Source organism: Coturnix japonica, chromosome 10 (assembly GCF_054131305.1).
Source record: "Coturnix japonica strain WE chromosome 10, WE-NBRP24, whole genome shotgun sequence".
In the NCBI taxonomy this organism is placed as follows: Eukaryota; Metazoa; Chordata; class Aves; order Galliformes; family Phasianidae; genus Coturnix; species Coturnix japonica.
In genome coordinates this window covers 7,426,366-7,453,656 of record NC_140672.1, presented here as the reverse complement: position 1 = coordinate 7,453,656, position 27,291 = coordinate 7,426,366, and the positions used below count along the sequence as shown (strand labels likewise).

The 27,291-nt window shown below is 51.7% G+C and overlaps 5 protein-coding genes across 9 annotated transcripts; 3 read left to right on the top strand and 2 right to left on the bottom strand.

Annotated features, from left to right (window-relative positions):
• Positions 1-498: 498 nt before the first annotated feature.
• On the bottom strand, positions 499-1,390 carry LOC146759221 (uncharacterized; the record flags this gene model as incomplete). The annotated part of the gene is made up of 1 exon (XM_085510322.1): positions 499-1,390. A coding segment is annotated over exon 1 (873 nt), but the record flags the coding sequence as incomplete, so codon positions are not given.
• A 977-nt stretch (positions 1,391-2,367) lies between these two features.
• Positions 2,368-4,172, bottom strand: LOC146759220 (uncharacterized). The gene is made up of 4 exons (XM_085510171.1): positions 3,257-4,172; positions 3,096-3,158; positions 2,926-2,997; positions 2,368-2,826 (listed from the first exon to the last, which is right to left on the bottom strand). The coding sequence occupies exons 1-4, from the start codon at positions 4,170-4,172 to the stop codon at positions 2,495-2,497; spliced, it is 1,383 nt and encodes a 460-aa protein (XP_085366297.1). The 3' UTR covers positions 2,368-2,494.
• On the top strand, positions 2,993-6,439 carry LOC146759219 (uncharacterized). Of its 2 annotated transcripts, none has more exons than XM_085510180.1 (8): positions 2,993-3,285; positions 4,891-4,962; positions 5,061-5,132; positions 5,253-5,324; positions 5,414-5,491; positions 5,649-5,762; positions 5,883-6,024; positions 6,129-6,439. In XM_085510180.1, the coding sequence occupies exons 3-8, from the start codon at positions 5,129-5,131 to the stop codon at positions 6,307-6,309; spliced, it is 591 nt and encodes a 196-aa protein (XP_085366306.1). In that variant the 5' UTR covers positions 2,993-3,285; positions 4,891-4,962; positions 5,061-5,128; the 3' UTR covers positions 6,310-6,439. The 2 variants fall into 2 exon arrangements, with proteins under 2 accessions (XP_085366306.1, XP_085366305.1); XM_085510179.1 differs by lacking the exon at positions 2,993-3,285 and adding an exon at positions 4,139-4,639.
• A 1,651-nt stretch (positions 6,440-8,090) lies between these two features.
• Positions 8,091-12,460, top strand: LOC146759218 (RNA/RNP complex-1-interacting phosphatase-like). Its single transcript, XM_085510628.1, has 9 exons — positions 8,091-8,173; positions 8,250-8,325; positions 9,141-9,272; positions 9,786-9,909; positions 10,443-10,503; positions 10,794-10,840; positions 10,962-11,034; positions 11,285-11,413; positions 11,903-12,460. Exons 1-9 carry the CDS (start codon positions 8,139-8,141, stop codon positions 12,231-12,233), a joined length of 1,008 nt encoding a protein of 335 aa, XP_085366754.1. The 5' UTR covers positions 8,091-8,138; the 3' UTR covers positions 12,234-12,460.
• A 494-nt stretch (positions 12,461-12,954) lies between these two features.
• Positions 12,955-22,113, top strand: LOC146759217 (STAM-binding protein-like). 4 transcript variants are annotated; one of them, XR_014932410.1, is made up of 10 exons: positions 12,955-12,986; positions 13,504-13,728; positions 16,944-17,019; positions 17,166-17,261; positions 17,504-17,879; positions 18,517-18,633; positions 18,864-19,001; positions 20,124-20,236; positions 20,425-20,524; positions 20,813-22,113. XR_014932410.1 is itself a non-coding variant. In XM_085510625.1 (10 exons), the coding sequence occupies exons 2-10, from the start codon at positions 13,514-13,516 to the stop codon at positions 20,867-20,869; spliced, it is 1,296 nt and encodes a 431-aa protein (XP_085366751.1). In that variant the 5' UTR covers positions 12,955-12,986; positions 13,504-13,513; the 3' UTR covers positions 20,870-22,113. The 4 variants fall into 4 exon arrangements, 3 of the variants coding, with proteins under 3 accessions (XP_085366751.1, XP_085366752.1, XP_085366753.1); XM_085510625.1 differs by having other exon boundaries at positions 18,517-18,641; XM_085510626.1 differs by having other exon boundaries at positions 12,955-13,027; positions 18,517-18,641.
• Positions 22,114-27,291: the final 5,178 nt, after the last annotated feature.

The window sequence follows — 27,291 nt, the reverse complement described above, 5'->3', positions numbered from 1 at the left end:
GGCAGCTCAGTTGGGCTGGGGACAGCTGCCGTACTCTGGCTGTCCAGCTCAGACAGCAGCTTGTCAAGAAATGCAATCACATCCGCGCCAGCAGCATCTTTGGTCCCTTCCGTCTGGATGTTAACGGGGTCCTGGTTCTGCTGGGGGACCTCCTGAAGACTCGCCACTTCTGAAAAGCCAAGAACATCCCCAGATGATGATCACAGCCTTCCCACAGCCACTCGGTGCAGACACCCCCCCCCAGCAGCTCTGAAGCCTCCAAACTCACCACTGTTGAGCCACGCGAGCAGATCATCCATGTCGGAGATGTCATCCGGGATCTCAGAGTTGGATGCTGCTGCTGGAAGAGCAAGAACATCCCCAGTGGGTCAACACCAGCCTTCCCACAGCCACTCAGTGCCAACACCCCCCTTTGAGCTCTACAGCCCCCAGACTCACAGCTGTCCATGGATGTCAGGAGATCCTTGATGTCCTCCGGGATGTCAGAGCTTGGAGTCGCTGCTGGAAAAGCAAGAACATCCCCATTGTGGCAATGCCAGCTTTCCCACAGCCACCCGGTGCGGACAGCCTGCAACCCACCCTGCAGCCCCCAAACTCACCACCAGATCCCGGTGCTGCGGTGCTGCAGGTGAGTGGAGCCGTGGTGGGTTTGGGGCTCACGTTGGTGGGTGCTGAGTTCCCCTGGTCCTTTGTTTGCACCACAGCATCTCTGAGGGGCTGACCTTCCTGTGCCCGGCGGGTGCGCAGGGAGCAGCGCACGGTGATGACCTGATGCTGCCGTGGTGGTTCTCTGCGGACCTTCTTCAGAGGGCGGCTGGGGGTCTGCATTGGGCAGCTGCCTGCAGACCGCGGGCGCTTCCCATGCAGCCTGGCCCCAGGCCGCAGCCCCATCGCCTGCTGGGGCTGCAGTGTCCCTGCCCGCTGGGGATGTTGCCGGTGTTGGGCAGGGGCATTTGGGGGAGGCATGCCCGGCTTCATCCCCCCAGGGAGGAGCAGCAGGAGGGGTAACTCCTGCCCATCAGCTGGGAGCTGACCCACAACCATGGGGACGACCCCAGGTGGCAGCTGGACGTTTGGGGGCTGCCCCCCACGTGGCAGCTGGGCCACATTTGGGGGCTGCCCCCCACGTGGCAGCTGGGCCACATTTAAGAGCAGCCCCCCAGGTGGCAGCTGGACCACGTTAGTGGCCATCCCCGCTGGTGGCAGCTGGATGACAGTCTGGGGCTGCCCCCCAGGTAGGAGCTGGACCACACTTTGGGGCTGCCCCCCAGGTACCAGCTGGATCACATTTGGGGGCATCCCCCCAGGTAGCAGCTGGACCACATTTGGGGGCATCCCCCCAGGTGGCAGCTGGACCACATTTGGGGGCATTGCCCCAGCTGGAAGCTGCGCTCCCTGTCTCTGGACACCTCTTACCCATGGATGGACTGAGGCCTGAGGTCCCACAATGGTGACAGTGGGGACAGAGACAGGTTGCAGTGGCATGTTGGACTGCATCACAGCAATGTCCAGTGGAGTCAAAAAGGATCCAATTAAACCAGCGTCAAGTGTCGGAATCTCCGTCACCATCAACTGAGGAATTCTCTCTGTGGGGAAATGCCCAAATAGAGACTGGGGTGAGATCTGGGGCACTGGGATCACTTGGAGGGTCGCAGTGGAGGAGCAGGAGGAGCTGCTGCCTTACCTGCCGTGGCAGATCGAAAGTGGCAGCGGGGGTTCCGTCACCGCTGAGGCCAGCCCCTCTCCTCTGAGCTCACAATGTCCCTCTGTGACGTTACCCCTGGTGTCACATGCACTGCTCGGTTCCTTCCCCATCACCGGCATTTGCTTGGGGCAGATGTTGGGGGGCATTAATGAGGTTAAAACCTGGTACTGCCTGAACCCCCCCAGAACAAGTGCTGCCCAAAGCTCCCCAGTGCCCCCTGCTGCTCCCATTGCCTCCCAGTATCAGCATCAACCTCCATGTGCAAAATCAGTGCCCCCCAGCGCTGTCTGTGTCCATCTTTAACCTCCCAGTGCCCCAGGTCAGCACTCAGTGTGTGACCATCTCCTTCCCCAGGCACAAAACAAGGCGATGGGGGCGTTGGAAACAGCAGAATTGATGCAGGACATCAGTGAGGAGCTGCAGCTCTTGGCTCAATGCAACCACAACCAGCATCACCTGGTGGGTGTTGGGGACTGGGGGGGCTTTGGTGCTGCAGGAAGGAGTGCAGGTGTAACAAAGTGAATACGAAGCATTTAATTTAATTTAATTAATTTAATTAAATGTAATTGAACAGAAAGTAACATAGTTTAACATAACAGAATTAAACGTAAAATAACATAGTTTAAAACAAAATTTAACGTAATATAAACCAAAATAAAATATCATAAAATAACATAATAGAGTCCGAGGTGTTGTTGGTGGACAGCCCAGGTTTGGAGGTGTAGGGCTGGGGCTGATGTTGGAGCCCCTGGAGCGCTGCTGCTGCAGGAGCTGGCGAGGAGCCCAGGGCTACAGGGATCTTAACTGCTGTCTCTGGCCGTGTCTCCTGCGGTAGCACATGGGCTGTTTCCAGCTTCTCCAAACGCGGCGCTTTGGGTCTGGAGCATCCTGGCCCTGAGGCAGCTTCCTCTTTGTGGCCTGGATGCTGCCATTGCACAGGGCTGTCGGCGCAGGCAGCTCAGTTGGGCTGGGGACAGCTGCCGTACTCTGGCTGTCCAGCTCAGACAGCAGCTTGTCAAGGAATGCCATCACATCCGCGCCAGCAGCATCTTTGGTCCCTTCCGTTTGGATGTTAACGGGGTCCTGGTTCTGCTGGGGGACCTCCTGAAGACTCGCCACTTCTGAAAAGCCAAGAACATCCCCAGATGATGATCACAGCCTTCCCACAGCCACTCGGTGCAGACACCCCCCCCCAGCAGCTCTGAAGCCTCCAGACTCACCTCTGTTGAGCCAGGCGAGCAGATCATCCATGTCGGAGATGTCATCCGGGATCTCAGTGTTGGATGCTGCTGCTGGAAAAGCAAGAACATCCCCAGTGGGTCAATGCCAGCCTTCCCACAGCCACTCAGTGCCAACACCCCCCTTTGAGCTCTACAGCCCCCAGACTCACAGCTGTCCATGGATGTCAGGAGATCCTTGATGTCCTCCGGGATGTCTGAGCTTGGTGTCGCTGCTGGAAAAGCAAGAACATCCCCATTGTGGCAATGCCAGCTTTCCCACAGCCACCCGGTGCGGACAGCCTGCAACCCACCCTGCAGCCCCCAAACTCACCACCAGATCCCGGTGCTGCGGTGCTGCAGGTGAGTGGAGCCGTGGTGGGTTTGGGGCTCACGTTGGTGGGTGCTGAGTTCCCCTGGTCCTCTTTGCGCACCACAGCATCTCCGAGGGGCTGACCTTCCTGTGCCCGGCGGGTGCGCAGGGAGCAGCGCACGGTGATCACCTGATGCTGCCGTGGTGGTTCTCTGCGGACCTTCTTCAGAGGGCGGCTGGGGGTCTGCATTGGGCAGCTGCCTGCAGACCGCGGGCGCTTCCCATGCAGCCTGGCCCCAGGCCGCAGCCCCATCGGCTGCTGGGGCTGCAGTGTCCCTGCCCGCTGGGGATGTTGCCGGTGTTGGGCAGGGGCATTTGGGGGAGGCATGCCCGGCTTCATCCCCCCAGGGAGGAGCAGCAGGAGGGGTAACTCCTGCCCATCAGCTGGGAGCTGACCCACAACCATGGGGACAACCCCAGGTGGCAGCTGGACGTTTGGGGGCTCCCCCCCACGTGGCAGCTGGGCCACATTTGGGGGCTGCCCCCCACGTGGCAGCTGGGCCACATTTAGGGGCTGCCCCCCACGTGGCAGCTGGACCACGTTAGTGGCCATCCCCGCTGGTGGCAGCTGGGTGACAGTCTGGGGCTGCCCCCCAGGTAGGAGCTGGACCACATTTAGGGGCATCCCCCCATGTGGCAGCTGGACCACATTTGGGGGGATCCCCCCATGTGGCAGCTGGACCACATTTGGGGGCTGCCCCCCAGGTGGCAGCTGGACTACATTTGGGGGCAGCGCCCCAGGAGGAAGCTGCGCTCCCTGTCTCTGGAAACCTCTTACCCATGGCTGGGCAGAGGCCTGAGGTCCCACAAAGGTGACAGTGGGGACAGAGACAAGGTGCAGTGGCACCTCCACTGCTCTGCTGTTGTTGGAATTCATCACAGCAGTGTCCGGTGCAGTCAAAAAGGATCCAATTAAACCAGCGTCAAGTGTCGGAATCTCCGTCACCATCAACTGAGGAATTCTCTCTGTGGGGAAATGCCCAAATAGAGACTGGGGTGAGATCTGGGGCACTGGGATCACTAGGAGGGTCGCAGTGGAGGAGCAGGAGGAGCTGCTGCCTTACCTGCCGTGGCAGATCGAAAGTGGCAGCGGGGGTTCCGTCACCGCTGAGGCCAGCCCCTCTCCTCTGAGCTCACAATGTCCCTCTGTGACGTTACCCCTGGTGTCACATGCACTGCTCGGTTCCTGCCCCATCACCGGCATTTGCTTTGGCTGTGATCGTGGTGGTGACAGCTTGAGATTAGTGTGGAGAGCCATGGCCTCTGCCCGTCTCATCATCATCCTCCTTTTGGCCACAATGTTTTGGAAAGTCATTGCTGCTCAATGGCAAGAACCAGGACCAGGTGGGTGAGCAAAGCTGAGCAGAATGGGGGGCAAGAAATCAGACTGTGTCCCCGTGGCCATTGCATGGGGGACGTGCTGGGCAGGGGAAGAACCAGGCAGGTTTTTCCTTGTGCGCTGTAGCATCTCCTTCCTTTGTGCCCATCAAAGACCTGCAGTATGAAGGGCCCGAGTTGGTAATGCTGCTCCATGTGGAACAAGACGGCATTGCACACGTTTAATGGAAATTTCTCTTGTCTGTTTCTTATTGTAGATAATTACCCGGGTTCATTTAACGCTGTTCCCTGGTCGGATGGTGCTTCTGTTCCTGAGGTGGAACCCAGAGGTGATTGCAAGCGCACAGCCTTGGGGGGCTCCCCCTCTTCTTTTCCTCTATTCCCTTTCCGTGTTTGACACGAGCTGCTCTGTTCTGTTTGGTTACAGGTGTGAGTGGAGGGGAATGGGATGCAGAATCTCAGCCACCTCTTGTAGCAAAACCGAGAGTGGATGGTATGGGTAAGTGAGAGCACAGAGCTGCATGTGCCCCGTCCCTGCACCATCCCCTTGCACCAGTTGTGCCGTTCCGCAGTGATATGGATTGCAGTGTATGATGGAAAGCTCTCATGGTTCTTGTAGAAGTGCCTCCAGAGAGGTCTGTGCCAAAGCCGAAGCTGGATGACGTGCTGGAGCCCCGCTGGTATCCCAGTGGTGAGTAGTCTGTCTGGATGGACTTCCCCAGAGAGCGCTCAGTTCAATGGCTGGTGTGTCTGAAACGTGCCCTGCTTCGTTCTGTGCAGGCCCTGTCAGACGGATGGGGAAACTGAGAAGGATTTCACCAAGGATGAGGACGATGACCAGACAAAATGAAGTGCCTGGTGGGTCTATTTCTGTCAGTTACCTGAACTGGGAAACTGATCTACATATACATACACAAAATACTGATGCCTTTGGAGACGTAATGCCTCCTGAGGATGTCCTCCTCCTGACAAGGGCAGATATTGACAGTCCCACTCTGCTGCCTTCTTTCTAAAGAGATCAATGGAGATTCTGTAGACAAGCCCGTGATTCAGCAGGGCAACAGCCGCACGCAGCCCATCTACAGCTTCCCTGATGACACGGAGGACATGAGAGCAGCTGGCGCTGCAGGTGAAGGCCGTGCAGAGCTCTATGGCTGACGGTCGGAGCTTCTGTTGTTGCAGAGCTCTGCTGAGATTGCCTGCTGGGCATGAGGTGCAGAACTGACCAGAGTTGTTCCTTCATTTACAGCTGATAAAGAAGCCAACAATGGGATCCTTTTGAGAGATGCCCCCATGTATTGCTTGAAGGGCGCTATAGCTGTATTTGTTCCCGTGATCCTGGCCATAATCGGCTGTTTCATTTATATCCGATGGCGGAGGCAGAGACACCAGTGAGTAGCTCCCCCTTCCCAGCACGCTCTTTATTCCACTTCTGCTCCAGGCGGAAGGAGAGCGGGGCATTTAGCCGTGCCCTCAGCATCTCCCATCTCTACAGGCAACTCACGGAAATGGCGAAAGCCCGCATTGCTGCCCGTGGTGGATCACCATATGCAGACAGACGTCCCGCCCGGATGCCGCCCCCCCCGCGTTCCCCCAGCCCCATCTACTCACCAGAAAGACCCCGCCGGCCGCCACCCCCACCACCACCCCCACCTCGATCCTACAGGGGATTTTAGCGGCCTTTCCTCCCTGCAGTCTGTAACATCACCCTCCTGGGACAACAGCTTCTGCCATCAGCTGTGACTGTCAGGGTTTCTATTGCAATTATCAAACATCAAATTATCAAATAAATCAATTAAAACATCATTACTGTGCTGTTTGTGTCACTTTTGGGTGAGTCCTCCAAGAGTCGCCTGTTGAGAGAGGAGGAGGCCTGGCTGTATCTGTGCAGGGTGTGAAATGCCCATAGGAAATGGCTTCTGCTCTGGAGGGAAAGGAGCTCTTCATGGGGGGAGATGATGGGACAAAGGGGACCGGTGCTCTTTAACATCTTTATTAATGACATCGATGAGGGAATGGAGTGCACCCTCAGCAAGTTTGCTGATGACACCAAGCTGAGTGGTGCTGTCGATACGGTGGAGGGAACGGATGCCATTCAGAGGGACCTTGACAGGCTGGAAAGCTGGGCTCGGGTGAACCTAATGAGGTTCAACACGGCAAAGTGCAAGGTTTTGCACTTGGGCCAGAAGAACCCCAGGCACCTGTACAGGCTGGGAGGAGTGGTCCTTGAGAGCAGCTCGGCTGAGAAGGACCTGGGGGTCCTGATGGATGAGAGACTCAGCCAGAGCCAGCAGTGCGCTCTGGCAGCTCGGAAAGCAAATGGGAACCTGGGCTCCATCAGGAGAGGGGTGGTCAGCAGGGATAGGGAGGTGATTGTCCCTCTCTACTCGGCTCTTGTGAGGCCCCATCTCTCATACTGTGTCCAGGTGTGGAGCCCTCAGTACAAAAAAGACATGGAGATTTTGGAAAGGGTCCAGAGGAGGGACAGGAAGATGATCAGGGGGCTGGAGCACCTCCCCTATGAGGACAGGCTGAGGGAGTTGGGTTTGTTCAGCCTGGAGAAGAGAAGGTTGCGGGGTGACCTCACTGCAGCCTTTCAATACCTGAAGGGAACTTACTCTTCCCTTAAACTCTTGGAAAGGGCTGACAATAGCCAGGACACGGGGAAATGGTTTTAAGTTAAAAGAGGGAAGATTTAGGTTGGATGTTAGGGGGAAGTTCTTCACTAGGAGAGTGGTTAGGCCCTGGAACAGGCTGCACAGGGAGGTTGTGGATGCCCCGTCCTTGGAGGTGTTCAAGGCCAGGTTGGACAGGGCCATGGGCAACATGATCTGTGGGGGATCTATGGGGTCTATGGGGCCTCTATGGGGATCTATGGGGTCTCGATGGGGATGAGTGCGGTCTATGGGGTCTCTATGGGGTCTATGGGGTCTCTATGGGGATCTATGGGGTCTCCTGGGCAACCTGATCTAGTAAAGGTGTATGTTTGGTGGCCCTGCCAGGCAGGGGGTTGGAACTACATGATCCTTGAGGTTCCTTCCAACCCGGGTCATTCTGTGATTCTGTGTGAAAGGGGGATGGGTTCAATGGAAAGGAGGGGAGGTTCTTCACAGAGGGGCAGCTGAGGCCCCAGCACTGCTGCACAGAGCGGCCCTGGCTGCCCCATCCCTGTGGGTGCCTCCAACTCAGCTCCCATTGCAGTCAATGCAGATGAAGGTGGCTGATGACGCTCTGTTTGATGCTGGCATTGCATGGCAGCCCCCAAACATCCTCCTGTTTGTTGCCTCCCTTCACACATCGGCCTGGAGCAGCAGCACAGGGGCTGCTGGGGTCCTCCGAGGGGGGTCGCTCCGCCAGGGGGCGCTGTGACCGCAGCCGGCCCGGCTCCGTCGTGATGCCGTCACGCAGACGGCGGCCTCGCGGAAGCGGAAGTAACGGAAGCGCAATTAACGGAAGCGGAAGTAACGGAAGCGGAAGTACCGGTTGCGTCCCCGCCGCCGTCACCATGCCGGGCCGTGGCCGTTCTCGCGTCCCGGAGCGGTGAGTGCCGCACGGTTTCTAATCTGAGAGAGGTTTGGTGGCTCCGGCTGTAACCTCCTTCCGCTTCCGTTTGCAGGTGGACCGATTACGTCCCGTTAGGCCGCAGGCTGCCGGGCACCCGCTTCATCGCCTTCAAAGTGCCCCTGAGGAAGGTGAGCGGGGAGCGAGGGCCGCCCCGGGATCCCACCCGGCTGCTGCTCATTGCGGGCTGCCCGTGTCCGGTTGGTCCCAATGTAAAGCACCAACGGGCCGGTGCTGGGCTGGGGGTTGAGGCCCCTCCAGGGGAAACAGTGATGGGACGAGGAGAAACGGCTTTAAAATGAGACGGGGCAGGTTTAGGTTGAATCTGAGGGGGAAGTTTTTCCACCCAGAGGGTGGTGACACACTGAACAGGTTGCCCAAGGAGGCTGTGGGTGCCCCATCCCTGCAGGCATTAAATGGAACAAGGAGGCTGTGGATGCCCCATCCCTGCAGGCATTAAATGGAACAAGGAGGCTGTGGATGCCCCATCCCTGCAGGCATTAAATGGAACAAGGAGGCTGTGGATGCCCCATCCCTGCAGGCATTAAATGGAACAAGGAGGCTGTGGATGCCCCATCCCTGCAGGCATTAAATGGAACAAGGAGGCTGTGGATGCCCCATCCCTGCAGGCATTAAATGGAACAAGGAGGCTGTGGATGCCCCATCCCTGCAGGCATTAAATGGAACAAGGAGGCTGTGGGTGCCCCATCCCTGCAGGCATTAAATGGAACAAGGAGGCTGTGGATGCCCCATCCCTGCAGGATTCAAGGCCAGGCTGAATGTGGCTCTGGGCAGCCTGGGCTGCTGGTTGGGACCCTGCACACAGCAGGGGGTTGAACTGCGTGATGTTTGTGGTCCTTTGCAATCCAGGCCATTCTATGGTTGCTGGGAGCAGTGGCAGCTCACCAGTCACAGTGCAGCTGTGTTTAATGTTGTTTTCCCTCAGAGCTTTAATCAGAACCTTCACCCGGATGAGAGGTTTTCACCTTGCGACCTCATTGAGAAAATCAAAGAGCAGAAAGAAGAATTGGGCCTCATCATTGACCTGACGTACACAACGCGCTACTACGGACCTGAGGTCAGTGTCAGGCTCAGCACAGGGTCTCTTCAAGCCCTGATATTGCTGCTGAGTGGGAAGACTTTAGTGAGAAGGGAACTTTAAAGGGCATCAAACACTTAAATCTCCTGGCAGGGAAATGTGGGGAAGCATCTCAGAGCCATTTGGGTTGGGGTCTTTGTCTTTGATCATGCGTGATGTTGAGGACTCCAGCCTTTCTCTTTCTACAACCACTACATGTTTTTGGTTACCCTAAAGGTGGTTTTGTGGGCTGTTCTGAAGCAGTTGATTACAATGGATTTTGGCTCATGGTGTACAGGAAAAGTTATTCCAAGCTCAGCGCTTTGCCTTTCTTGGGGAGGAAGGAGAGAAAACACCACTGGGTTATTCTGAAACACTGGCAGTGTGTTCAAGTGGTGTCATTTTCTTACCTCAAACCATTGCTGCTCTTTTGGTTTCAGTTGGAATGCTGATTTCTTGCATCTTTTTGTCAGCAGTTCTCTGTTCTATCCTCTCCTCTTTTGTTTCTTGTAGGAGCTGCCAGCTACGCTCAGGTACTCAAAGATCCTGACCATGGGACACGAAATACCCAACAACCAGACTATTTTTCAGTTCAAACGTGTTGTGGAAAGCTTTTTGAGAGACAACAAAGACAACGGTAATGTGAATTTCCCTTCTGTTACCATGCGTTGCCTATAGGAAGGGGGGTGTTCTCAGTTAACCTTCATGCACAGCATGAATTTCCTTTCCTCCTCTTGGTGTGTGAATGTCCAAGCAATGAGATCAGGCTGTTGTGGTAGAGGAGTTTGTGCTGGCTGGTAGGTAGCATTGGGTCCTTGTGTTGGTTGGGTCCTTATTGTTGTCTCTAGTATCTATGTAAGTAATGATGGGTGATTAGCAGCGGTGTGAATGGGAACCTGTCAGTGCTTGGGCAATGTGGGATAGAGCACATTTCACAGAGCATTTAGAAACATCCTCCCTGCAGTGAGCTTTGGGATCATGAAATTATGGGATGAAATGAACCGGTGAGCCAAAGCAGCTGTGATAACCAACCACAAACAGGACTTTGTTGCATGATCCTTGCAGTTTATTTACGCTTGTTAGGGTTGGAGGACCAATGTTAAGCTTGCTTTGCTCTGACTTGGTTTAGGAAAATCAACACTGCTCTGACTCGGTTGCTGTTTGTTGCAGATAAACTTATCGGAGTGCATTGCACACATGGCTTAAACAGAACTGGCTACCTGGTCTGTAGGTGAGTTGTTTGTTGGAGTGCATTAGCTGGGGGTGTTGCCTGCTTTCACCAGCAAAAGGGATCAAGTGTTGGATGTAATCCAAGGCCTGCAAGGATCCAAAGCTTGTAAGCTTAGCAAAGATGTTGCTTGCAGGGATGTGTTGAAATCAGACATAAGCAGCAGCCAAGTGCTGATATTCAAATCTGGCTTGTAAACAGAAGCTCGAACAAATTCCTATTCATGTTTGAATTGTTTGTAAGTGGCTTTGGGGTTACTCGTGTGATTAGAGCTGTCTTGTTGCTCTGCTCAGGTACCTGATTGATGTTGAAGGCATGGAGCCCAACGCTGCAATAGAGTGTACGTACATGTATGTTCCTCTTGTCAAGATACAAAATACTTACCGTGGGCTCCTGGTTGTAAATGGGCTTGTGCTTGTTCCATTGGAGCACTGTTAGAACTCAGACCTTTCTTTCTCCAGTGTTCAACAGAGCTCGAGGGCATCCCATTGAGAGAATGAACTACATTGAAGATCTACAGAGAAGATCTGGAAAGTGAGTGCACACACAGAACGAGAGCTGTAATAGATAGACTTTAAGCTTGGCTGACTGCTGCTGCTTGAGGTGGAAGTGGGATGAGGAAGAAGGTGGGCAGCTGTGACACGTGGGGTTACAGATCCACATGGCCTGACCAGCTGCCCTAATTGGGAGGTTTGAAAGGGGGTTGATTGAAGTGTGAGAGGGCTGTTGTGATCACTTGATGAATGGTTCGTGAGCCCAGCCATGACCCAGAGTTCTGTTTAAGGAGACGTGAAGTGAAGAACTTGGGGTCAGTCCCGATCAAACAAAGAGTGGATGCTGTGTGGAACAGTAGAAAGCAGAAGGCAGAGCATCACCCACAGCGTTCAGAAAACCTCCTGTTAACAACGTCCAGGTGGGTTTTTGCCTCTTTCCTCTGTGCTTGCTGTACAGCTGAGCAGATAGAACCAAAAATGCTCTTTTTTCTTTTCCTTTTTAAGCAACTTAAATTCATGTTTTTACAAGTTTAGATGCAACGTTGCTACGTACAGCAGAGCATCCATTGCTGTTTGTAGGGGTTGTGGAGGAAGGGGATCCTCCCTGTGTCTTCGTAGTGCTGAAGTATCCTTGTGTCTGCAGCAGCATGAAGCTGTTTGCCTCTGGATAACACACTTGTGTCTGCAGATGTGGAGTAGCATCCCTTACAGTGTAGGCTGTAGTTCCTGGTGGGGCTGCAGTGTGATACTTCAGGGACAAGAGGATTTAGTTTGTGTCAGTGGGAGCTGTTCTTCAACCCACAGGGTTGAAAGGATCCAAAAGTCCTCAGCAGAACCCAGGAGAGACTGGAGGGAGGTGGGGGGGGAGGGTTGAATTCTCCAGTCCTGACTTTCAGATCTTCTTTCAGGAACTCTGTCTGTGCCAAGAAGAAGAAAAAGGGGAATCACAGAGTGCCAGAACAACAGCAGGAGTTGGTGCACAAACCTGGCACGGCTGAGAAAAGGTGGCCTTGCAGTTTGGGTCAGAGGAACTGTTCGGTTTCAATGCCTTATAATAAGAAACAACGCAACGAAGCCTCCTTCCTACCTCCAAATCCCCTCCACCAGCAACCACAGGAGACGTGCATGGCCAGGAAGCGCCGGCGGCGGCGTAAGAAAAGGATGGAAGAACTGAAAGGCACAAGAGCATCCAGTCAGGGCTGCGTCTCCACAAGGGGCTCCAAACTGAGTCAGCTGTGACGTCCAGCAGCAGCTGAGCTGGATGCTGGGAACTGGATGGAGGCATCATTCACATCAGCACAGCTCTCTCCTTTCCCTTTAGGTTCCCCCCAACCCCCTTTTTTAATGCTTTTCTGGGTACTTTTAACAAGTGGCTCAGTTGGAATCGCTCTGTGCTGTTCCGCAGTCCTGGCTCCGTTTCTCAAGTGACGGAGGGAATAAATGGAACTGGATTCAATCTAAAGAAACGCCATTGGGAGCATCTTTAACCTTCCATAGCAGGGCTTTTGTTGAGCATCTCTTTAACCTTCCACAACAGGGCTTTTGTTCAGCATCTCTTTAATAACCTTCCACAACAGGGCTTTTATTGAGCATTTCCTTAATGCACGTGAAGAGATAGAAATAGAATAGGCCTGAATCAAGGTGATGGGAGTGAAAAAACCCCTGTTTTTTAGATTGAACTGCCCTGCTTATATCCTGAATGGACGGAAAGTTTGGGTCAGTTTCTCCATCTCTGAGGCAGAAAGAAACCCCGCAGGTTGTGTGCAGGAATTGAGAGCGGCCCCTTTAAGACTCGGGCGCCTAGTGATGACGTCACACTTCCGCCCAATCTCAAAATGGCAGCCGCTAAGCCGGGCGGAAGTAAGATATGGTTTCGACATCCCCGGATGTAAGGAGGCGTTGTGATTGGGTGCTGGAATAGAGCGGAGGGGCGGGGTCACGGCGCCAACCCGGAAGCGCCGAGTGCGAGCTGCCGCTGTCCGCCCGGCGCAGGTCGGGCCCGGTTGGGGCCTACGAGGCCGGTCCCGTTCGGGGTGGGGAGGGGGGGAGGGGCTCTGCTTTGGGCCTGGAGGGGTCCGGGACCTGGGGGGGGGTGGAGCTGTGTTGGGTAGGAGCCACATCGCTCAGACCTTGGGTTGAAATGGGTTATACAGGGAAATGAGCTGGAGTTCATGGCTGCTATTCAGGTCATAAAGGCTTTTATATCCAAGGGCCGTGTCCAAAAGGAGCCTCAATTTACCCATATTTCCCCCTTAGGACCCCCAGCCTTTGTATTAAACCAGGGACCCCTGAGCTTTGTATTAAACCAGGGACCCCTGAGCTTTGTATTAAACCAGGGACCCTTGAGCTTTGTATTAAACCAGGGACCCCTGAGCTTTGTATTAAACCAGGGACCCCTGAGCTCTGTATTAAACTCTTTCAGGCTGGAGGGCTGATTTCTCTTGTGGAACCCAACCACGTTACCTGCCCTATGTCTGTTCTGACTCCCTTGGCTTTCCTCCCTCTGCAGAGCTGCTTTGATGCTCCTCGTTATGCCCGGCCATGCTGATGTCAGCCTCCCACCCGAGGAGCGTGTCCGGAGCCTGACACAGATCGGGAGCGCTGTGGAAGTGAATGAGGATGTCCCACTGCGACGCTACTATCGCTCTGGCGTGGAAATGCTCCGCATGGCGGCTGTTTACTCAGAGGAGGGCAATATTGAGCATGCCTTCATCTTATACAACAAGTACATCACGTAAGAGCAGCTTTACTTTGCCTGCTTACTTTGCTTGTGGGCTTTCAGTTGCTTCTTTTGGGTTTGTATGGACACAGCAAGACGTTGAGCTGGAAGAACTGGGTTCTGTCCACAGCTTTGCTCCTTTTGAGCTGATATGGGTGACCTGATGAAGGTGACCACATGATAAAGGTGCAAGGTACAAGCAATGCTCATTGCATCGTCAGTAGTATTCCCTGTGAGATCAGGCTGGCCTTATATAGCTCTGTCTCATTACAGCTTCTGTCAGCAGGAGGAAGGTATCGGCTCCTTTGGTTTAGAGCCTCCTGGTGTTTTATCACTGCAGGGTGGTTAGGTCATTGTGATGTCATTGGCATGGTCGAAGGTCATGCTATCAGAAGGAGATGAGGGCTGGTTGGTGGTTCTCTGATAAATCACCTTCAGAGGAGAAGCCTTCTTTCTGTTTAAGTTACTGCAGCCTTTTACAGCAGTCACCATGTTCCTCTTTCAGCACAGAAATCAGCTGTGGAGCACTGGAGGCTTAACAGTTCTACTTAGAAACAACATAATTCCCCCCACACACTATGCATGTCTGTATGCACCCAGACCCTTCTGAGGAGGGACGTGGGGAAAAGAATTTCAGGTCTGAACAACCTGCCTCCATTCTGCTGATTTGGACAGTATTTGAGATCTCCAGGCTCTGAACGCTCTTCTGAAAAGCCAGAGGTTGTATATAAACCCACCCAAGACCCTGTTTGGTATCACAGCTGCCAGGTCTCCAGCACAGGGGCTGTCCGTATGGACAAGCATGGAGATGTTCTCGCTGTCACCTCCAGAGCTGGCTGGAAACAAACCATCTTGGGTCTGAAAGCTGAGCTTCTGCCTGAGCAGCTCAGAGTACGAGTGGTACAAACGTGTGTCCCTTGCTGTGCCTCCCCATGTTCAAAGGGCTGAAAGCAGAGATGCTCAGGGAATGGCCCAGGGCATTGATTATCCTGTTCCCTCAGGCTTTTTGCCCCAAATCCCCCCTTTCTCACTCACCAGAGGGTTGACTCTGCTTTCTGCTGCTCTACCCACTTATCCAGAATGAGCTTGGCCTTCCTATGGGTGTTTTCCTTCCTTGCCTGCCTGTGTGCACAGGGTTCCTTCCCCGGCCTCCTTCAACCCACCACATTTTTCTCTGCTTAGCTTTTCTTCCCGCCCTGCACTTCCTGAGCTTTTATGGTCATTGTCGCTGCGTAGGGAGCTGCAAAGTGTAAAACCATCGGGAAGGTTTCCAAGCTGGTCTCATAGCTGAGGCTGAAGGAGAAGCTCTTTAACTAAACAAGTGAACGAAACGTGCCTTTGCTCTTTCGTGACAGCAATGCTGCCTGCTGGCCTTCCAGCAGCTTTTAGATGCCTGTGGCATTTACATTAGCCTGGCTCTCGGGCTGCAGGAAAGGTGACAAGCTTTCCCTTTTGGTGGGTGATTTCTCATGCTGATGAGTACGAGCTGCCAGCTTGGATTATCTGAAGATGCAAAGTTAATGTCATCATCTCGTTGCTTTAAATGGAAGAGTAATGCTGTAGCTCCTGTGGAAGCGAGAGGCCTTGGCAGAGCGTTATATGAGGTGTCTTTCCCTGAGGCTGTGATCTGGAAAGCAAGAGCTTAGTGCTGTAATTGGAGCCTCCAGTGGAGCTTTCCCATCTCTAGAAATGGGATTTGATTGATTATTCAGCCCTGAGAGGCTCCTGGCTACAGCTCTGCACGTGGTGTGTTTGTTAGGAGCAAGCCCACCATCCCCAGGAGCGAGTCCTTGGCTTTATGTTGACTGTGTGGCTTTGGGGAGCTGGAGGTCCCTTTATTTCCCTGCTCCTGAGAGAGCCATTTGTCTGGGGAGGATTATAGATCTATATGGGAGAATCTGGGGGTGGATCCGCACTGAGATTCCCACTGAAGCAGCCAGTTCCATTCCTGGCTCTCAGCCTCCCACTTGATGTCAACTGCATCTTCAGCCTTTCTCTTTCCCATGCTGAAATGAAGCTGAAATGATGCTGAAAGACACCTGCTTGTTTTTCCCTTCAGCAGCAGCTTCTGCACCATTCAGAACGGATTTGTTCTCAAAGCAGGAGGGTGCTGGGGCTTTTTAGAGCCAAGGAAGAGCAGAGCAGGGAAACATGACATGAATTTCCTGGGAGATGAGGATTCCTGCTTTGTCCGTGTGACTCTGAGCTGCTTGGATTGGCTCCAAGGGTTTGTGTGGGGTGTTAAAGGGACTCGAGAGACGCTGCTTTGGCTTGTGGTCTGTAGCAGTGCTTAAAAATAGCCTACGATGTGGCTGCTCGGTGCCAAGCAGCCGCTCCGTTCACAGCGGACTCGCAGCAGTCAGAGGTTTGAACAAATCCAAAGCTTCTGGTGATGGGGGCTGAGGGTTTAAGCCGTGCCAAACCTCATCTGGGCTGTGGGTAGGAAGTGTGAAGCGTTCTTATTAGAGAATGCAGAGTCCTGCTCTGCCTCCTTCCTCAGCTGCTGGTCTTCCCTCAAAGTCTTCCTCTGGCTGCCTGAGTCCTCCCTGCACCCTTCTGCTCACTGTTCCCCCTTTGTGCCTTCTGAAAAGGCAGCTGCCTCTGCTGCTTCTTCTGTCTTCCCCAGGCCAGCATCTGCTCTTAATCCTTCTTAATGAATCCCTTCCATTTTAATCTTCAATCTGTTGGCAGTGATCGCTGCCTTGTTTTGTCTCCTCGACACAGTGACCTACTTTGCATCCACCAGCCCCGAGCAGGGATCTCACAGCTGCTCTGTGCCATGGCTGTGCTGATCCTGTGGTCTCTGGCAAGAGCATCCTCATGCTCTCCATGGTAACCACGAGCACAACCAAGAGCTGGGATTGTGAGAAGTTCTTCCTTTTCCCAGCGGGTTGGGTTTTAAAGCAGATGGGTTTATTTAGTGCGCATGCAGTGGTTTCACAGCACGAGGGAGGCTCTCGGCTCACGCTGTGGCTTTCCCTCTTGGCTCTGCTCAGCTTGTTTGGGCTGTGCTCTCTACTCTTCTTCCCTCTGCATGTATTCCATTAAGGGCTCTGCAAAGCACTGTTTGGTGGAGAGTTTCTTCAGCTGTCCTGATTGCAGGAGCACAGGGCCCAGGGAACTGACAGAGCAGAGATACTGAGCTGGAGGCAGATGATAGATACCTCCCACAATGCCATTTCCTTCTGCTGGGATTCAGGAACAGGGGTTTCTCTCCTGTGTATTTATAGGCTCTTCATTGAGAAGCTGCCAAAGCACCGTGATTTCAAAACTGCCACCACACCTGAAAGGAAGGAGACGATGAAAGTAAGTAACAATGTTCCAAGTCTTCAGTGGCTGCTGTTGAAAATCCTTTGGGGTTTATTTTCTCCAAGAACCTATTGATTCTTTCATCCATTCTGGGCCTGCTTTTCTTGGCTTGCTGCTCTAAGGATTGTGTTTCCTCCCTTCAGAAGCTGAAGGACGTAGCCTTTCCCAGGGCTGAAGACCTCAAGAAGGAGCTATTGCAGAGGTACATGAAGGACTACGCTAAGTACACTGAGCAGAAGGTGAGTGACAGGAGATTGCTGTCAGTTTTGCTTTAAGAAAGTGCCATTTTGGAGAGAAGAGAGAGAAATCAATGAAGAATTGTATTCCCACACAAGGGCATTTAATTGCTGCAGGCCCTTTGGGGATGGTCTGTGATTGCTGAGGGTCTGCAGGCGGGTTGAAAGCTGCAGTTCTAAACGAGTGTTATTTGCTGATGTCTTTCAGGTCTGCTGACGTCTTTTGGTGTATTTCTTTCTTGCAGAAAGAGAAGGAAGAGGAAGATGCCCGCAACTTGGCTTTGCAGCAGCAATTGGAAGAGGAAAGGAATCGTGTAGCCTTAATGAAGCAGCAGCAGGCAGAGCAAGAGCAGTTTCTTGCCTTCGAGGAGATGATTCGACAACAGGAGCTAGAAAAGGAACGTTTGAGGATAGTGCAAGAATTTGGAAAGCCAGAGCCAAGTCCTGAGTCTCTGGATGGACCCCTCATCCCCGGCATAGAAAAACCACCTACTGATTTAACCCCAGGGGTTCCCGTCTCTTCAGATCACCCTGCGAGTCCATCGATGGGGAATGTCTCATCCAACCCTCCTGCTGTGGACAGATCTTTGAAACCCAGTGCGCTGGGGGGCACAGAACACAGTTAGTACAGCTCCGGGCATCCTTCTTCCTTTCTGGGGCTGAACCAAATGCAGCCAAGGAGCTGAGCTGGCTGGGAGGCTCTTAGAAGTGTCTTGTCAGATCTCCATCCCTTCTGGGAGATTTGGTCTTCCAGGCTGTTGGGGATGCTTTCCTCAATGACCAGCAAAGGTTTGCAGGGCTGGGGAGAACCGTCTCCTCTTAGTAATCCAGCCTCAACCCCTCTCTGCTGACCTAAAATCTACAACCTGTGAGGCTTTTGACCTTCCTAGATCCAAATACATTTTGGAGATTGGGGCCAGACTGACTGAACTCTCCTCTTTAGACAATTACAGATCCAAAGTAGCAACCCAGACATTTCTAAACAACTGATTCTAGACCAGAGAAACATCCTACTTTTAAATGACAGTTTAGGAGCATTCATGTTTTTGTTTTCTCTATTGACTGTCCTTTATGGAGTGTCACTGCGACTTTATTCCCCCATGACTGCCCATGGAAGAGCAGACATTAGAGTCTGCATAGCAGTTAACGTTTTCAAGCTGTTTTCTTTCAGTCTGGTCCCTTTAGGTCCACACTGAGGGAACATCTCTCCATTGGCGCTGGCTGTTGCTGCTCATTGTGCTCCCAATTCTCCCCGCAGCTGCAGGTGTGGATGCCCTTCGCCAGGTCATTGTCCCCAGGGAGCTGTGCCATAAATTCCTCCAGCTGGCTGATGCCAACACGGCCCGAGGTGTGGAGACCTGTGGGATCCTCTGTGGTAAGCTGGTAAGGTGATAACAGTAATTAAGCCCCTGGAAGCAGGACAGGACTCGTGGGCTTGTTTCTAGAGCTGCTCTTCCCCTTGCTGGGCCCCTGAGTGATGAACACAGAAATGCTTCATTCGCAAAGCTTAGGAAATTATCTTTATACCAGTGGGCGGCAGCAGCGTTTCCTGTTTGGTGGGGGGGCATTTCTAGAGGGTAACAGCCTCCCTGTGCTGCCTTGCAGATGAGGAATGAGTTCACCATAACCCACGTCATCGTTCCCAAGCAGTATGGAGGCCCTGATTATTGCAACACAGAGAACGAGGAGGAACTCTTCCTGATCCAGGACCAGCACGGCCTCGTTACGCTCGGCTGGATCCATGTGAGCCTCTCATCCCTGCCTGACATCCAACCTATATCTTCCCTCCCTCAACTTGAAACCATTTCCCCTTGTCCTGCCATTATCTGCATCCTTTCCATGGGATCTCTCTGTGATGCAGCCTTCTTGGTCACAGCTCACGTTGCTTGAGAAATTTGGGTCTGTTGGAGGTTCAGATCCCTTCCCAGAGCACTGGCCCTTTTGGCAGCGGGATGCTGGGCTAAAAGCAGACCTGGGGCATCCCAGCCTTCCGTTTGGAGCTCCTGCTGTCAGCACCGTGGCCTCTGCACTGATGTGTCCCTATAGTAGCACAGCTTTTTGCAGACAGCTGTGTGCTGCTCTGCCGTAGGATGTGCCAGCTCCAGATTCCTCCTCTGGCTCCCTGCTGCCTGTCCCCGTGGAGCCTTTGGCAGTCGGATGTTTGCCAAGCAAAACGTTTGGTGCTGCTGAGTAATCTCTCGAAAGCAGCAGCTGCTTTGCAGGCTTTGACAAATAAATGCCTGCTGAGTGTGCCTGATATGTGCGGGTGTCTGCTGACAGTATTAACTCTTCAGTGATGGCCCCGGAACGTCCAGGCACCCTCAGGAATCCCTTTGATTGAATCCCTACACTTGGCAACAAAAACCATACAGGGGAAGAAGGAAAGGCCTTTCTGCCAGAGCGAGGCTATGAGATCTCTCAGCCAGAGCTGAGCACCTTGGATGTCACCTGTGATCTTTAAGAGCTTGGCCATCTTCACAGGGTGTGATCTCTTGATGTGCCGTGGTGATGTGTTGTGTATCTGGTGGTGCCGTGCCCTGGGGCAGCCACACTTCAGAATCATGTGAGGTGACTGCCCTGCATTGAAGGCAAGGGAAACACTGCATTAAAATAGGAGTTTGCAAGGGGTGTGGCCAGAAAAGCAGAGCTTCTCTTGTCTTCTTTCCAAATGCAAAGGAGGAGCAGATGTTCTGGGGCAATCCAGAGCTGCTGTCTGCATGTTAGCAAGTCCTCCGTGCCATCTGAGGAGCTGTGCCTCTTTACCATTCCAACCTTCACTTGGCAGATACAGCCTGTTGGGGGGGGGGGGGGGAAGCCCATCCAAACCCTCTCTGGTGTTCTCTCTTTCCTTCCCCTGTGTTTCAGACTCACCCCACGCAGACAGCTTTCCTCTCCAGCGTCGACCTGCACACACACTGCTCCTACCAGATGATGCTGCCAGAGTCCATCGCTATTGTGTGTTCTCCAAAGTACCAGGAGTAAGTGTGGTTGCCCACCCGTGGCAGGGAGCAGCTCTGCAGCCACAGAGCTGGCAGAGAAGCACCTTGCAGAGCGTGCTGGGTCTCCTGCTTGGAGACAAGCAGATTCAATCACACTCTTGGAGTGCAGAAGCAGCTGTTTCTTCTTGCAGAGGCTCGAGCTCTATGCACTTTGTGCTTCTTTCTAGGACGGGGTTTTTCAAGCTGACAGAACACGGCCTGCAGGAGATCTCTTCTTGTCGACAGAAAGGATTCCACCCACACTCCAAAGACCCTCCTCTCTTCACTGTAAGTTGTCTCATGGAGCACTGGGGTCTGTAGTACCATATGTTAGCAGATTGGGCAGTTCACTTCAGATTAGATCTATGGTGAATCTGTGCCCCAGGACAGGAGAGAGCCTCACTGGGACCTGCTTCTCACTGGAGTTGGGATGCAAAAGCTTTCTGACTTGATTGGTCTTTGTTTCTTCACTGCAAAGAAAGGGTGGTTCTCAGAAGGCCGATGGATGCAGATTGCATCAGGAGATGGAGACACCTGAGAATATCTGAATAACCCCATTTCTTCTTTCTCTTCCAGACCTGCAATCATGTGTCTGTAGTCGAGAGAGATGTGGTGCTGATGGATCTACGATAGGCGTCTTGCCTTGACTCCTTACTCTAAAACCACCTGCCTTCCCTCTAGGCTTAGGTAAAGTTTGGGTTCCTTCTGCAGCAGATGATTTTCACCGTGTGGTGCCCCTTCCCTTCCTCCCTGAGCACAGTGAAATCTGTTCCCTGACCTCAGCTCATGAACTCGGTGCCTGTTGTTGGACTGGTGAAAGGGCGTTGAGGTTCGAGGTGTGGGGAGAAGTTAACTGGAGATTCAAAGAGGGAAGCTAACACTGAAGCCGTTATTTAATTTAGAGCTTGACCAGCTTCTTGGCTGGGGAGGGCCCTGCAAGTTGCTGCATCCTTGAGCTGTGAAACCTCTTCAAGTGCTTTCCTAAGTGGGACCTGCCCAAATTAACCCATGTTCTGCTTTGCCTCTCTTTCTGGGTTGGTAAACTGTGGCCTTGAGCGTGGCTGGTTGGAGCAGACAAATCCTTGTTGCCATTTAAAACAAAACCTTCCTAACATCTCTCACTCCATACAAGAGCCCATCCTCCCTCCTGGTGCTCACATTTGTGCCCAGTGGAACAAGAAGGGACCCCAACTGTTGTGCTCTCTCCTTCCTTTGGGAACCCCCATTTCAGGAGTTCAGGGTGAGAAGATTCCTGGATGCTTTAATTCCAGGGATGCTGAGTGGGATATCTGATTGCTTTCTTCCTTTTCCTGGATGGGACACTGGCTGCAGTGAGGGTTTGGGTTTGTCTGGTGCTGGTGGGGTGACAGAGGAGGCTCTCCCACCTCTCAGTTCCAGCATTGGTGCACTCTGTTTCTGATCCATATGTGGAGCTCAGCTGCTTTCCCAACACTCCTGTTTCTTGAATCCTTAAACACTCTCATTCCCAGCTGCCTCTGCAATCCTTAAGGTGTTAGGAAGCCTGTCCTTGCCAAACCGCGTGCCCCACAGTGTTGCTGTGATGCAGGAAACCATCTGGGGACCTTCTCTGTACCCTTTGCTGTTGAAACCTAAGCAGTGACTTTGCATCCCCGAGCTGCCCACGCTGAGCCTCCACCCTCACCTGTATCACCATTGAAAGGTGGGAGGCTCAAAGTGTGATGCATCACCTCTCCCATGTCCTCCATTGGGATGCTCTGATCATCAGCATGTATCTATGCAGGCAGGGGGAGGATTGGAGACACACATACATGAAGGTGTTGTGCCCTTGTACTTCTACCTACAAGACAGCAAACGGCATTCGTTGGTGGATGGTTTAATACAGACAGGTTGTGTTATGGGCTGCTTCTCTCACTTGTTATCTCTAACTCCTCGGGCTGGAAGGAGCTGCCGAGAATGGGGACAGAATCCATTTATTTATGGTTTATCTGACAAACTGCTGCTGCAGTTACCGGCGTGATTTTGGCAGCGGGGGAGGAGGGGAGGGGGAAGCGGTGGGCTCACACACAAAGGAACGGAACCAAAGCCGTGCCGAACTCCCAGCCAGGAGCCCTCTGCAGGGACATTACCCATATAGGGAGGTGCAGAGGTCCGGCGGTGTGCGGGGAGCTCAGCCTGCAGCCCCCTCCTGCTCGTGCCACTGGGGTTGGCCTCGCGTGCCGTGGGATGCCGGGCGTTCCTGCGAGCATCCCGGGCCGCCAGCAGCCCTCCCTGCAGCCCGGGCACGGCCAATGCTCCGGCAGCTGGATTGGCTGCGGTGGCCGAACCTTTCCTTTTTAGGCTGCATCTGCTCTGGCTCTGGGCTCTGCCACCGCGGTCCCAGCTTCCAGCCTCCCTGTGCCGAGGCTCAGCCCCAGGGCAGGGGCTGCTGTGACCCTGGGACAGAGAACCGGGGGGCTGGGGAGGGCTGGGACCGCTCTGGGTTGGGCACAGCGGGGGCTGGTGGCCCCATGGCTGGAGCTGCTGTTGCTTTGGGCACAGTTCCCTTTTCTATCGCTGAGATACGGCTGTGCCATCAGCTCTGCGTGGGCACAATCCCCCCGCAGCGTGGGCACAGTGGATCCCAATGGCCGGGCTGCCTCCATCCCGCTCCCTTTTGCTTTTCCTTTTTTCCTCGCCGCTTTGCTGGGTCGGGGTTTCTCCTTTTTTTTTTTGCAGCATGTCATATATGGCAACCTTTTGCCTCGCTGACCTCATGTTTGGCAGCGGGCCGGGCAATGCGGGTTGGGATGAAAGCAGCTGTGGGTGTCTCGCGTGAGCTGCGATGCGGGCAGTGCTGAACTCACAGCCGGGACCGGGGACGCATCCAGCCCCCGGGGATGGGGGGAATTGGGGCAGAGCCACTGCTGGGACCGTGCCCACATCCTCACTGACACAGTGACAGCTCTGAGCCGTGTGGGACCAACTGTGTCCCTTTGGGCAGCGACCCCGCAGCTCGTGGCTCCTCATTGCTGCAGGGCCAGGCTTGGAAGGACCATGTGGGGTTTTTTTCGGCTCTAAACCTGTTTTTCTTGGTTTTTTTCGGCTCTAAACCTGTTTTTCTTGGTTTTCTTCCGCTCTAACCCTGTTTTTCTTGGATTTTTTCGGCTCTAAACCTGTTTTTCTTGGTTTTTTTCGGCTCTAAACCTGTTTTTCTTGGTTTTTTCGGCTCTAACCCTGTTTTTCTTGGTTTTCTTCCGCTCTAACCCTGCTTTTCTTGGATTTCTTCGGCTCTAACCCCGTTTTTCTTGGATTTCTTCCGTTCTAACCCGGCTTTTCTTGGTTTTCTTCCGCTCTAACCTGGCTTTTCTTGCTTTTCTTCCGCTCTAACCACGTTTTTTTGGTTTTCTGCCGTTCTAACCCGGCTTTTCTTGGTTTTTTTCGGCTCTAACCCTGTTTTTCTTGTTTTTTTTCGCTCTAACCCTGTTTTTCTTGGTTTTCTTCCGTTCTAACCCGGCTTTTCTTGTTTTTTTCGGCTCTAACCCTGTTTTTCTTGTTTTTTTTCGGCTCTAACCCTGTTTTTCTTGGTTTTCTGCCGTTCTAACCCGGCTTTTCTTGGTTTTCTTCCGCTCTAACCCGGCTTTTCTTGGTTTGCTTCCGCTCTAACCCTGTCTTTCTTGGTTTTCTGCCGTTCTAACCCGGCTTTTCTTGGTTTTTTTCGGCTCTAACCCTGTTTTTCTTGTTTTTTTTCGGCTCTAACCCTGTTTTTCTTGGTTTTCTTCCGGTCTAACCCTGTTTTTCTTGGTTTTCTTCCGTTCTAACCCGCCTTTTTTTGGTTTTCTTCGGCTCTAACCCTGTTTTTCTTGGTTTTCTTCTGTACTAACCCGATATTTCTTGGTTTTTTCGGCTCTAACCCTGTTTTTCTTGGTTTTTTTCGGCTCTAAACCTGTTTTTCTTGGTTTTTTCGGCTCTAACCCTGTTTTTCTTGGTTTTCTTCCGCTCTAACCCTGCTTTTCTTGGATTTCTTCGGCTCTAACCCCGTTTTTCTTGGATTTCTTCCGTTCTAACCCGGCTTTTCTTGGTTTTCTTCCGCTCTAACCTGGCTTTTCTTGCTTTTCTTCCGCTCTAACCACGTTTTTTTGGTTTTCTGCCGTTCTAACCCGGCTTTTCTTGGTTTTTTTCGGCTCTAACCCTGTTTTTCTTGTTTTTTTTCGCTCTAACCCTGTTTTTCTTGGTTTTCTTCCGTTCTAACCCGGCTTTTCTTGTTTTTTTCGGCTCTAACCCTGTTTTTCTTGTTTTTTTTCGGCTCTAACCCTGTTTTTCTTGGTTTTCTGCCGTTCTAACCCGGCTTTTCTTGGTTTTCTTCCGCTCTAACCCGGCTTTTCTTGGTTTGCTTCCGCTCTAACCCTGTCTTTCTTGGTTTTCTGCCGTTCTAACCCGGCTTTTCTTGGTTTTTTTCGGCTCTAACCCTGTTTTTCTTGTTTTTTTTCGGCTCTAACCCTGTTTTTCTTGGTTTTCTTCCGGTCTAACCCTGTTTTTCTTGGTTTTCTTCCGTTCTAACCCGCCTTTTTTTGGTTTTCTTCGGCTCTAACCCTGTTTTTCTTGGTTTTCTTCTGTACTAACCCGATATTTCTTGGTTTTTTTCGGCTCTAACCCTGTTTTTCTTGGTTTTTTTCGACTCTAACCTTGCTGTTCTTGGTTTTTTTCTTCTCTAACCCTGCTTTTCTTGGTTTTCTTCCGCTCTAACCTTGCTTTTCTTGGTTTTCTTCTGCTCTAACCCTGTTTTTCTTGGTTTTCTTCCGTTCTAACCCGGCTTTTCTTGGTTTTCTTCTGTTATAACACTGTTTTTCTTAGGTTTTTTCGGCTCTAACCCAGTTTTTCTTGATTTTCTTCCGTTCTAATCCGGCTTTTCTTGGTTTTCTTCTGTTCTAACCCTGTTTTTCTTGGATTTTTTCGGCTCTAACCCGGCTTTTCTTGGTTTTCTTCCGCTCTAACCTGGCTTTTCTTGCTTTTCTTCCGCTCTAACCACGTTTTTTTGGTTTTCTGCCGTTCTAACCCGGCTTTTCTTGTTTTTTTTCGGCTCTAACCCTGTTTTTCTTGTTTTTTTTCGCTCTAACCCTGTTTTTCTTGGTTTTCTTCCGTTCTAACCCGGCTTTTCTTGTTTTTTTCGGCTCTAACCCTGTTTTTCTTGTTTTTTTTCGGCTCTAACCCTGTTTTTCTTGGTTTTCTGCCGTTCTAACCCGGCTTTTCTTGGTTTTCTTCCGCTCTAACCCGGCTTTTCTTGGTTTTCTTCCGCTCTAACCCTGTTTTTCTTGGTTTTCTGCCGTTCTAACCCGGCTTTTCTTGGTTTTTTTCGGCTCTAACCCTGTTTTTCTTGTTTTTTTTCGGCTCTAACCCTGTTTTTCTTGGTTTTCTTCCGGTCTAACCCTGTTTTTCTTGGTTTTCTTCCGTTCTAACCATGCTTTTCTTGGTTTTTTTCTGCTCTAACCCTGTTTTTCTTGGTTTTCTTCCGTTCTAACCCGCCTTTTTTTGGTTTTCTTCGGCTCTAACCCTGTTTTTCTTGGTTTTCTTCTGTACTAACCCGATATTTCTTGGTTTTTTTCGGCTCTAACCCTGTTTTTCTTGGTTTTTTTCGACTCTAACCTTGCTGTTCTTGGTTTTTTTCTTCTCTAACCCTGCTTTTCTTGGTTTTCTTCCGCTCTAACCTTGCTTTTCTTGGTTTTCTTCTGCTCTAACCCTGTTTTTCTTGGTTTTCTTCCGTTCTAACCCGGCTTTTCTTGGTTTTCTTCTGTTATAACACTGTTTTTCTTAGGTTTTTTCGGCTCTAACCCAGTTTTTCTTGATTTTCTTCCGTTCTAATCCGGCTTTTCTTGGTTTTCTTCTGTTCTAACCCTGTTTTTCTTGGATTTTTTCGTCTCTAACCCTGTTTTTCTTGGTTTTCTTCCGTTCTAACGTGGCTTTTCTTGTTTTTTTTCGGCACTAACCCTGTTTTTCTTGTTTTTTTTCGGCTCTAACCCTGTTTTTCTTGGTTTTCTTCCGTTCTAACCCTGCTTTTCTTGGTTTCTTTCGGCTCTAACCCTGTTTTTCTTGGTTTTCTTTTGTTCTAACCCGACTTTTCTTGGTTTTCCTCTGCTCTAACATTGCTTTTCTTGGTTTTTTTCGGCTCTAGCCCTGTTTTTCTTGGTTTTCTTCCGCTCTAACCCTGTTTTTCTTGGTTTTCTTCCGCTCTAACCCTGTTTTTCTTGGATTTTTTCGGCTCTAACCCTGTTTTTCTTGTTTTTTTTCGGCTCTAACCCTGTTTTTCTTGGTTTTCTTCCGCTCTAACCCTGTTTTTCTTGGTTTTCTTCCGCTCTAACCCTGTTTTTCTTGGTTTTCTTCCGTTCTAACCCGGCTTTTCTTGGTTTTCTTCCGCTCTAACCCTGTTTTTCTTGGTTTTCTGCCGTTCTAACCCGGCTTTTCATGGTTTTCTTCGGCTCTAACCCTGTTTTTCTTGGTTTTTTTCGGCTCTAACCCTGTTTTTCTTGGTTTTCTTTTGTTCTAACCCGGCTTTTCTTGTTTTTTTTCGGCTCTAACCCTGTTTTTCTTGGTTTTCTTCCGTTCTAACCCGGCTTTTCTTGGTTTTTTTCGGCTCTAACCCTGTTTTTCTTGGTTTTCTTTTATTCTAACTCGGCTTTTCTTGGTTTTCTTCTGCTCTAACCCTGTTTTTCTTGGTTTTTTTCAGCTCTAACCCTGTTTTTCTTGGTTTTTTTCAGCTCTAACCCTGTTTATCTTGGTTTTCTTCCGCTCTAACCCTGTTTTTCTTGGTTTTCTTCCGCTCTAACCCTGTTTTTCTTGGTTGTCATCCGTTCTAACCGTGCTTTTCTTGGTTTTCTTCCGCTCTAACCCTGCTTATCTTGGTTTTTTTCGGCTCTAACCCTGTTTTTCTTGGTTTTCTTCCGCTCTAACCTTGCTTTTCTTGGTTTTCTTCAGCTCTAACCCCGTTTTTCTTGGTTTTCTTCCGTTCTAACCCGGCTTTTCTTGGTTTTCTTCCGCTCTAACCCTGTTTTTCTTGGTTTTCTTACATTCTAACCCGGCTTTTCTTGGTTTTCTTCTGCTCT

Coding starts and splice junctions, on each gene's coding strand:
- LOC146759220 (XM_085510171.1), bottom strand. CDS start 4,172: ATGAATTCCAACAACAGCAGAGCAGTGGAGGTGCCACTGCACCTTGTC. Junction 2,998..3,095: donor CCTGACATCCATGGACAGCT/GTGAGTCTGGGG, acceptor TTGCTTTTCCAG/CAGCAGCATCCAACACTGAG. Junction 2,827..2,925: donor GCTCGCCTGGCTCAACAGAG/GTGAGTCTGGAG, acceptor TTGGCTTTTCAG/AAGTGGCGAGTCTTCAGGAG.
- LOC146759219 (XM_085510179.1), top strand. CDS start 4,552: ATGGCCTCTGCCCGTCTCATCATCATCCTCCTTTTGGCCACAATGTTT. Junction 5,763..5,882: donor GAGAGCAGCTGGCGCTGCAG/GTGAAGGCCGTG, acceptor CTTCATTTACAG/CTGATAAAGAAGCCAACAAT. Junction 6,025..6,128: donor TGGCGGAGGCAGAGACACCA/GTGAGTAGCTCC, acceptor CCATCTCTACAG/GCAACTCACGGAAATGGCGA.
- LOC146759218 (XM_085510628.1), top strand. CDS start 8,139: ATGCCGGGCCGTGGCCGTTCTCGCGTCCCGGAGCG. Junction 8,326..9,140: donor TCAAAGTGCCCCTGAGGAAG/GTGAGCGGGGAG, acceptor GTTTTCCCTCAG/AGCTTTAATCAGAACCTTCA. Junction 9,273..9,785: donor CGCGCTACTACGGACCTGAG/GTCAGTGTCAGG, acceptor TGTTTCTTGTAG/GAGCTGCCAGCTACGCTCAG.
- LOC146759217 (XM_085510625.1), top strand. CDS start 13,514: ATGCTCCTCGTTATGCCCGGCCATGCTGATGTCAGCCTCCCACCCGAG. Junction 18,642..18,863: donor GGATCCTCTGTGGTAAGCTG/GTAAGGTGATAA, acceptor GCTGCCTTGCAG/ATGAGGAATGAGTTCACCAT. Junction 20,237..20,424: donor TGTTCTCCAAAGTACCAGGA/GTAAGTGTGGTT, acceptor GCTTCTTTCTAG/GACGGGGTTTTTCAAGCTGA.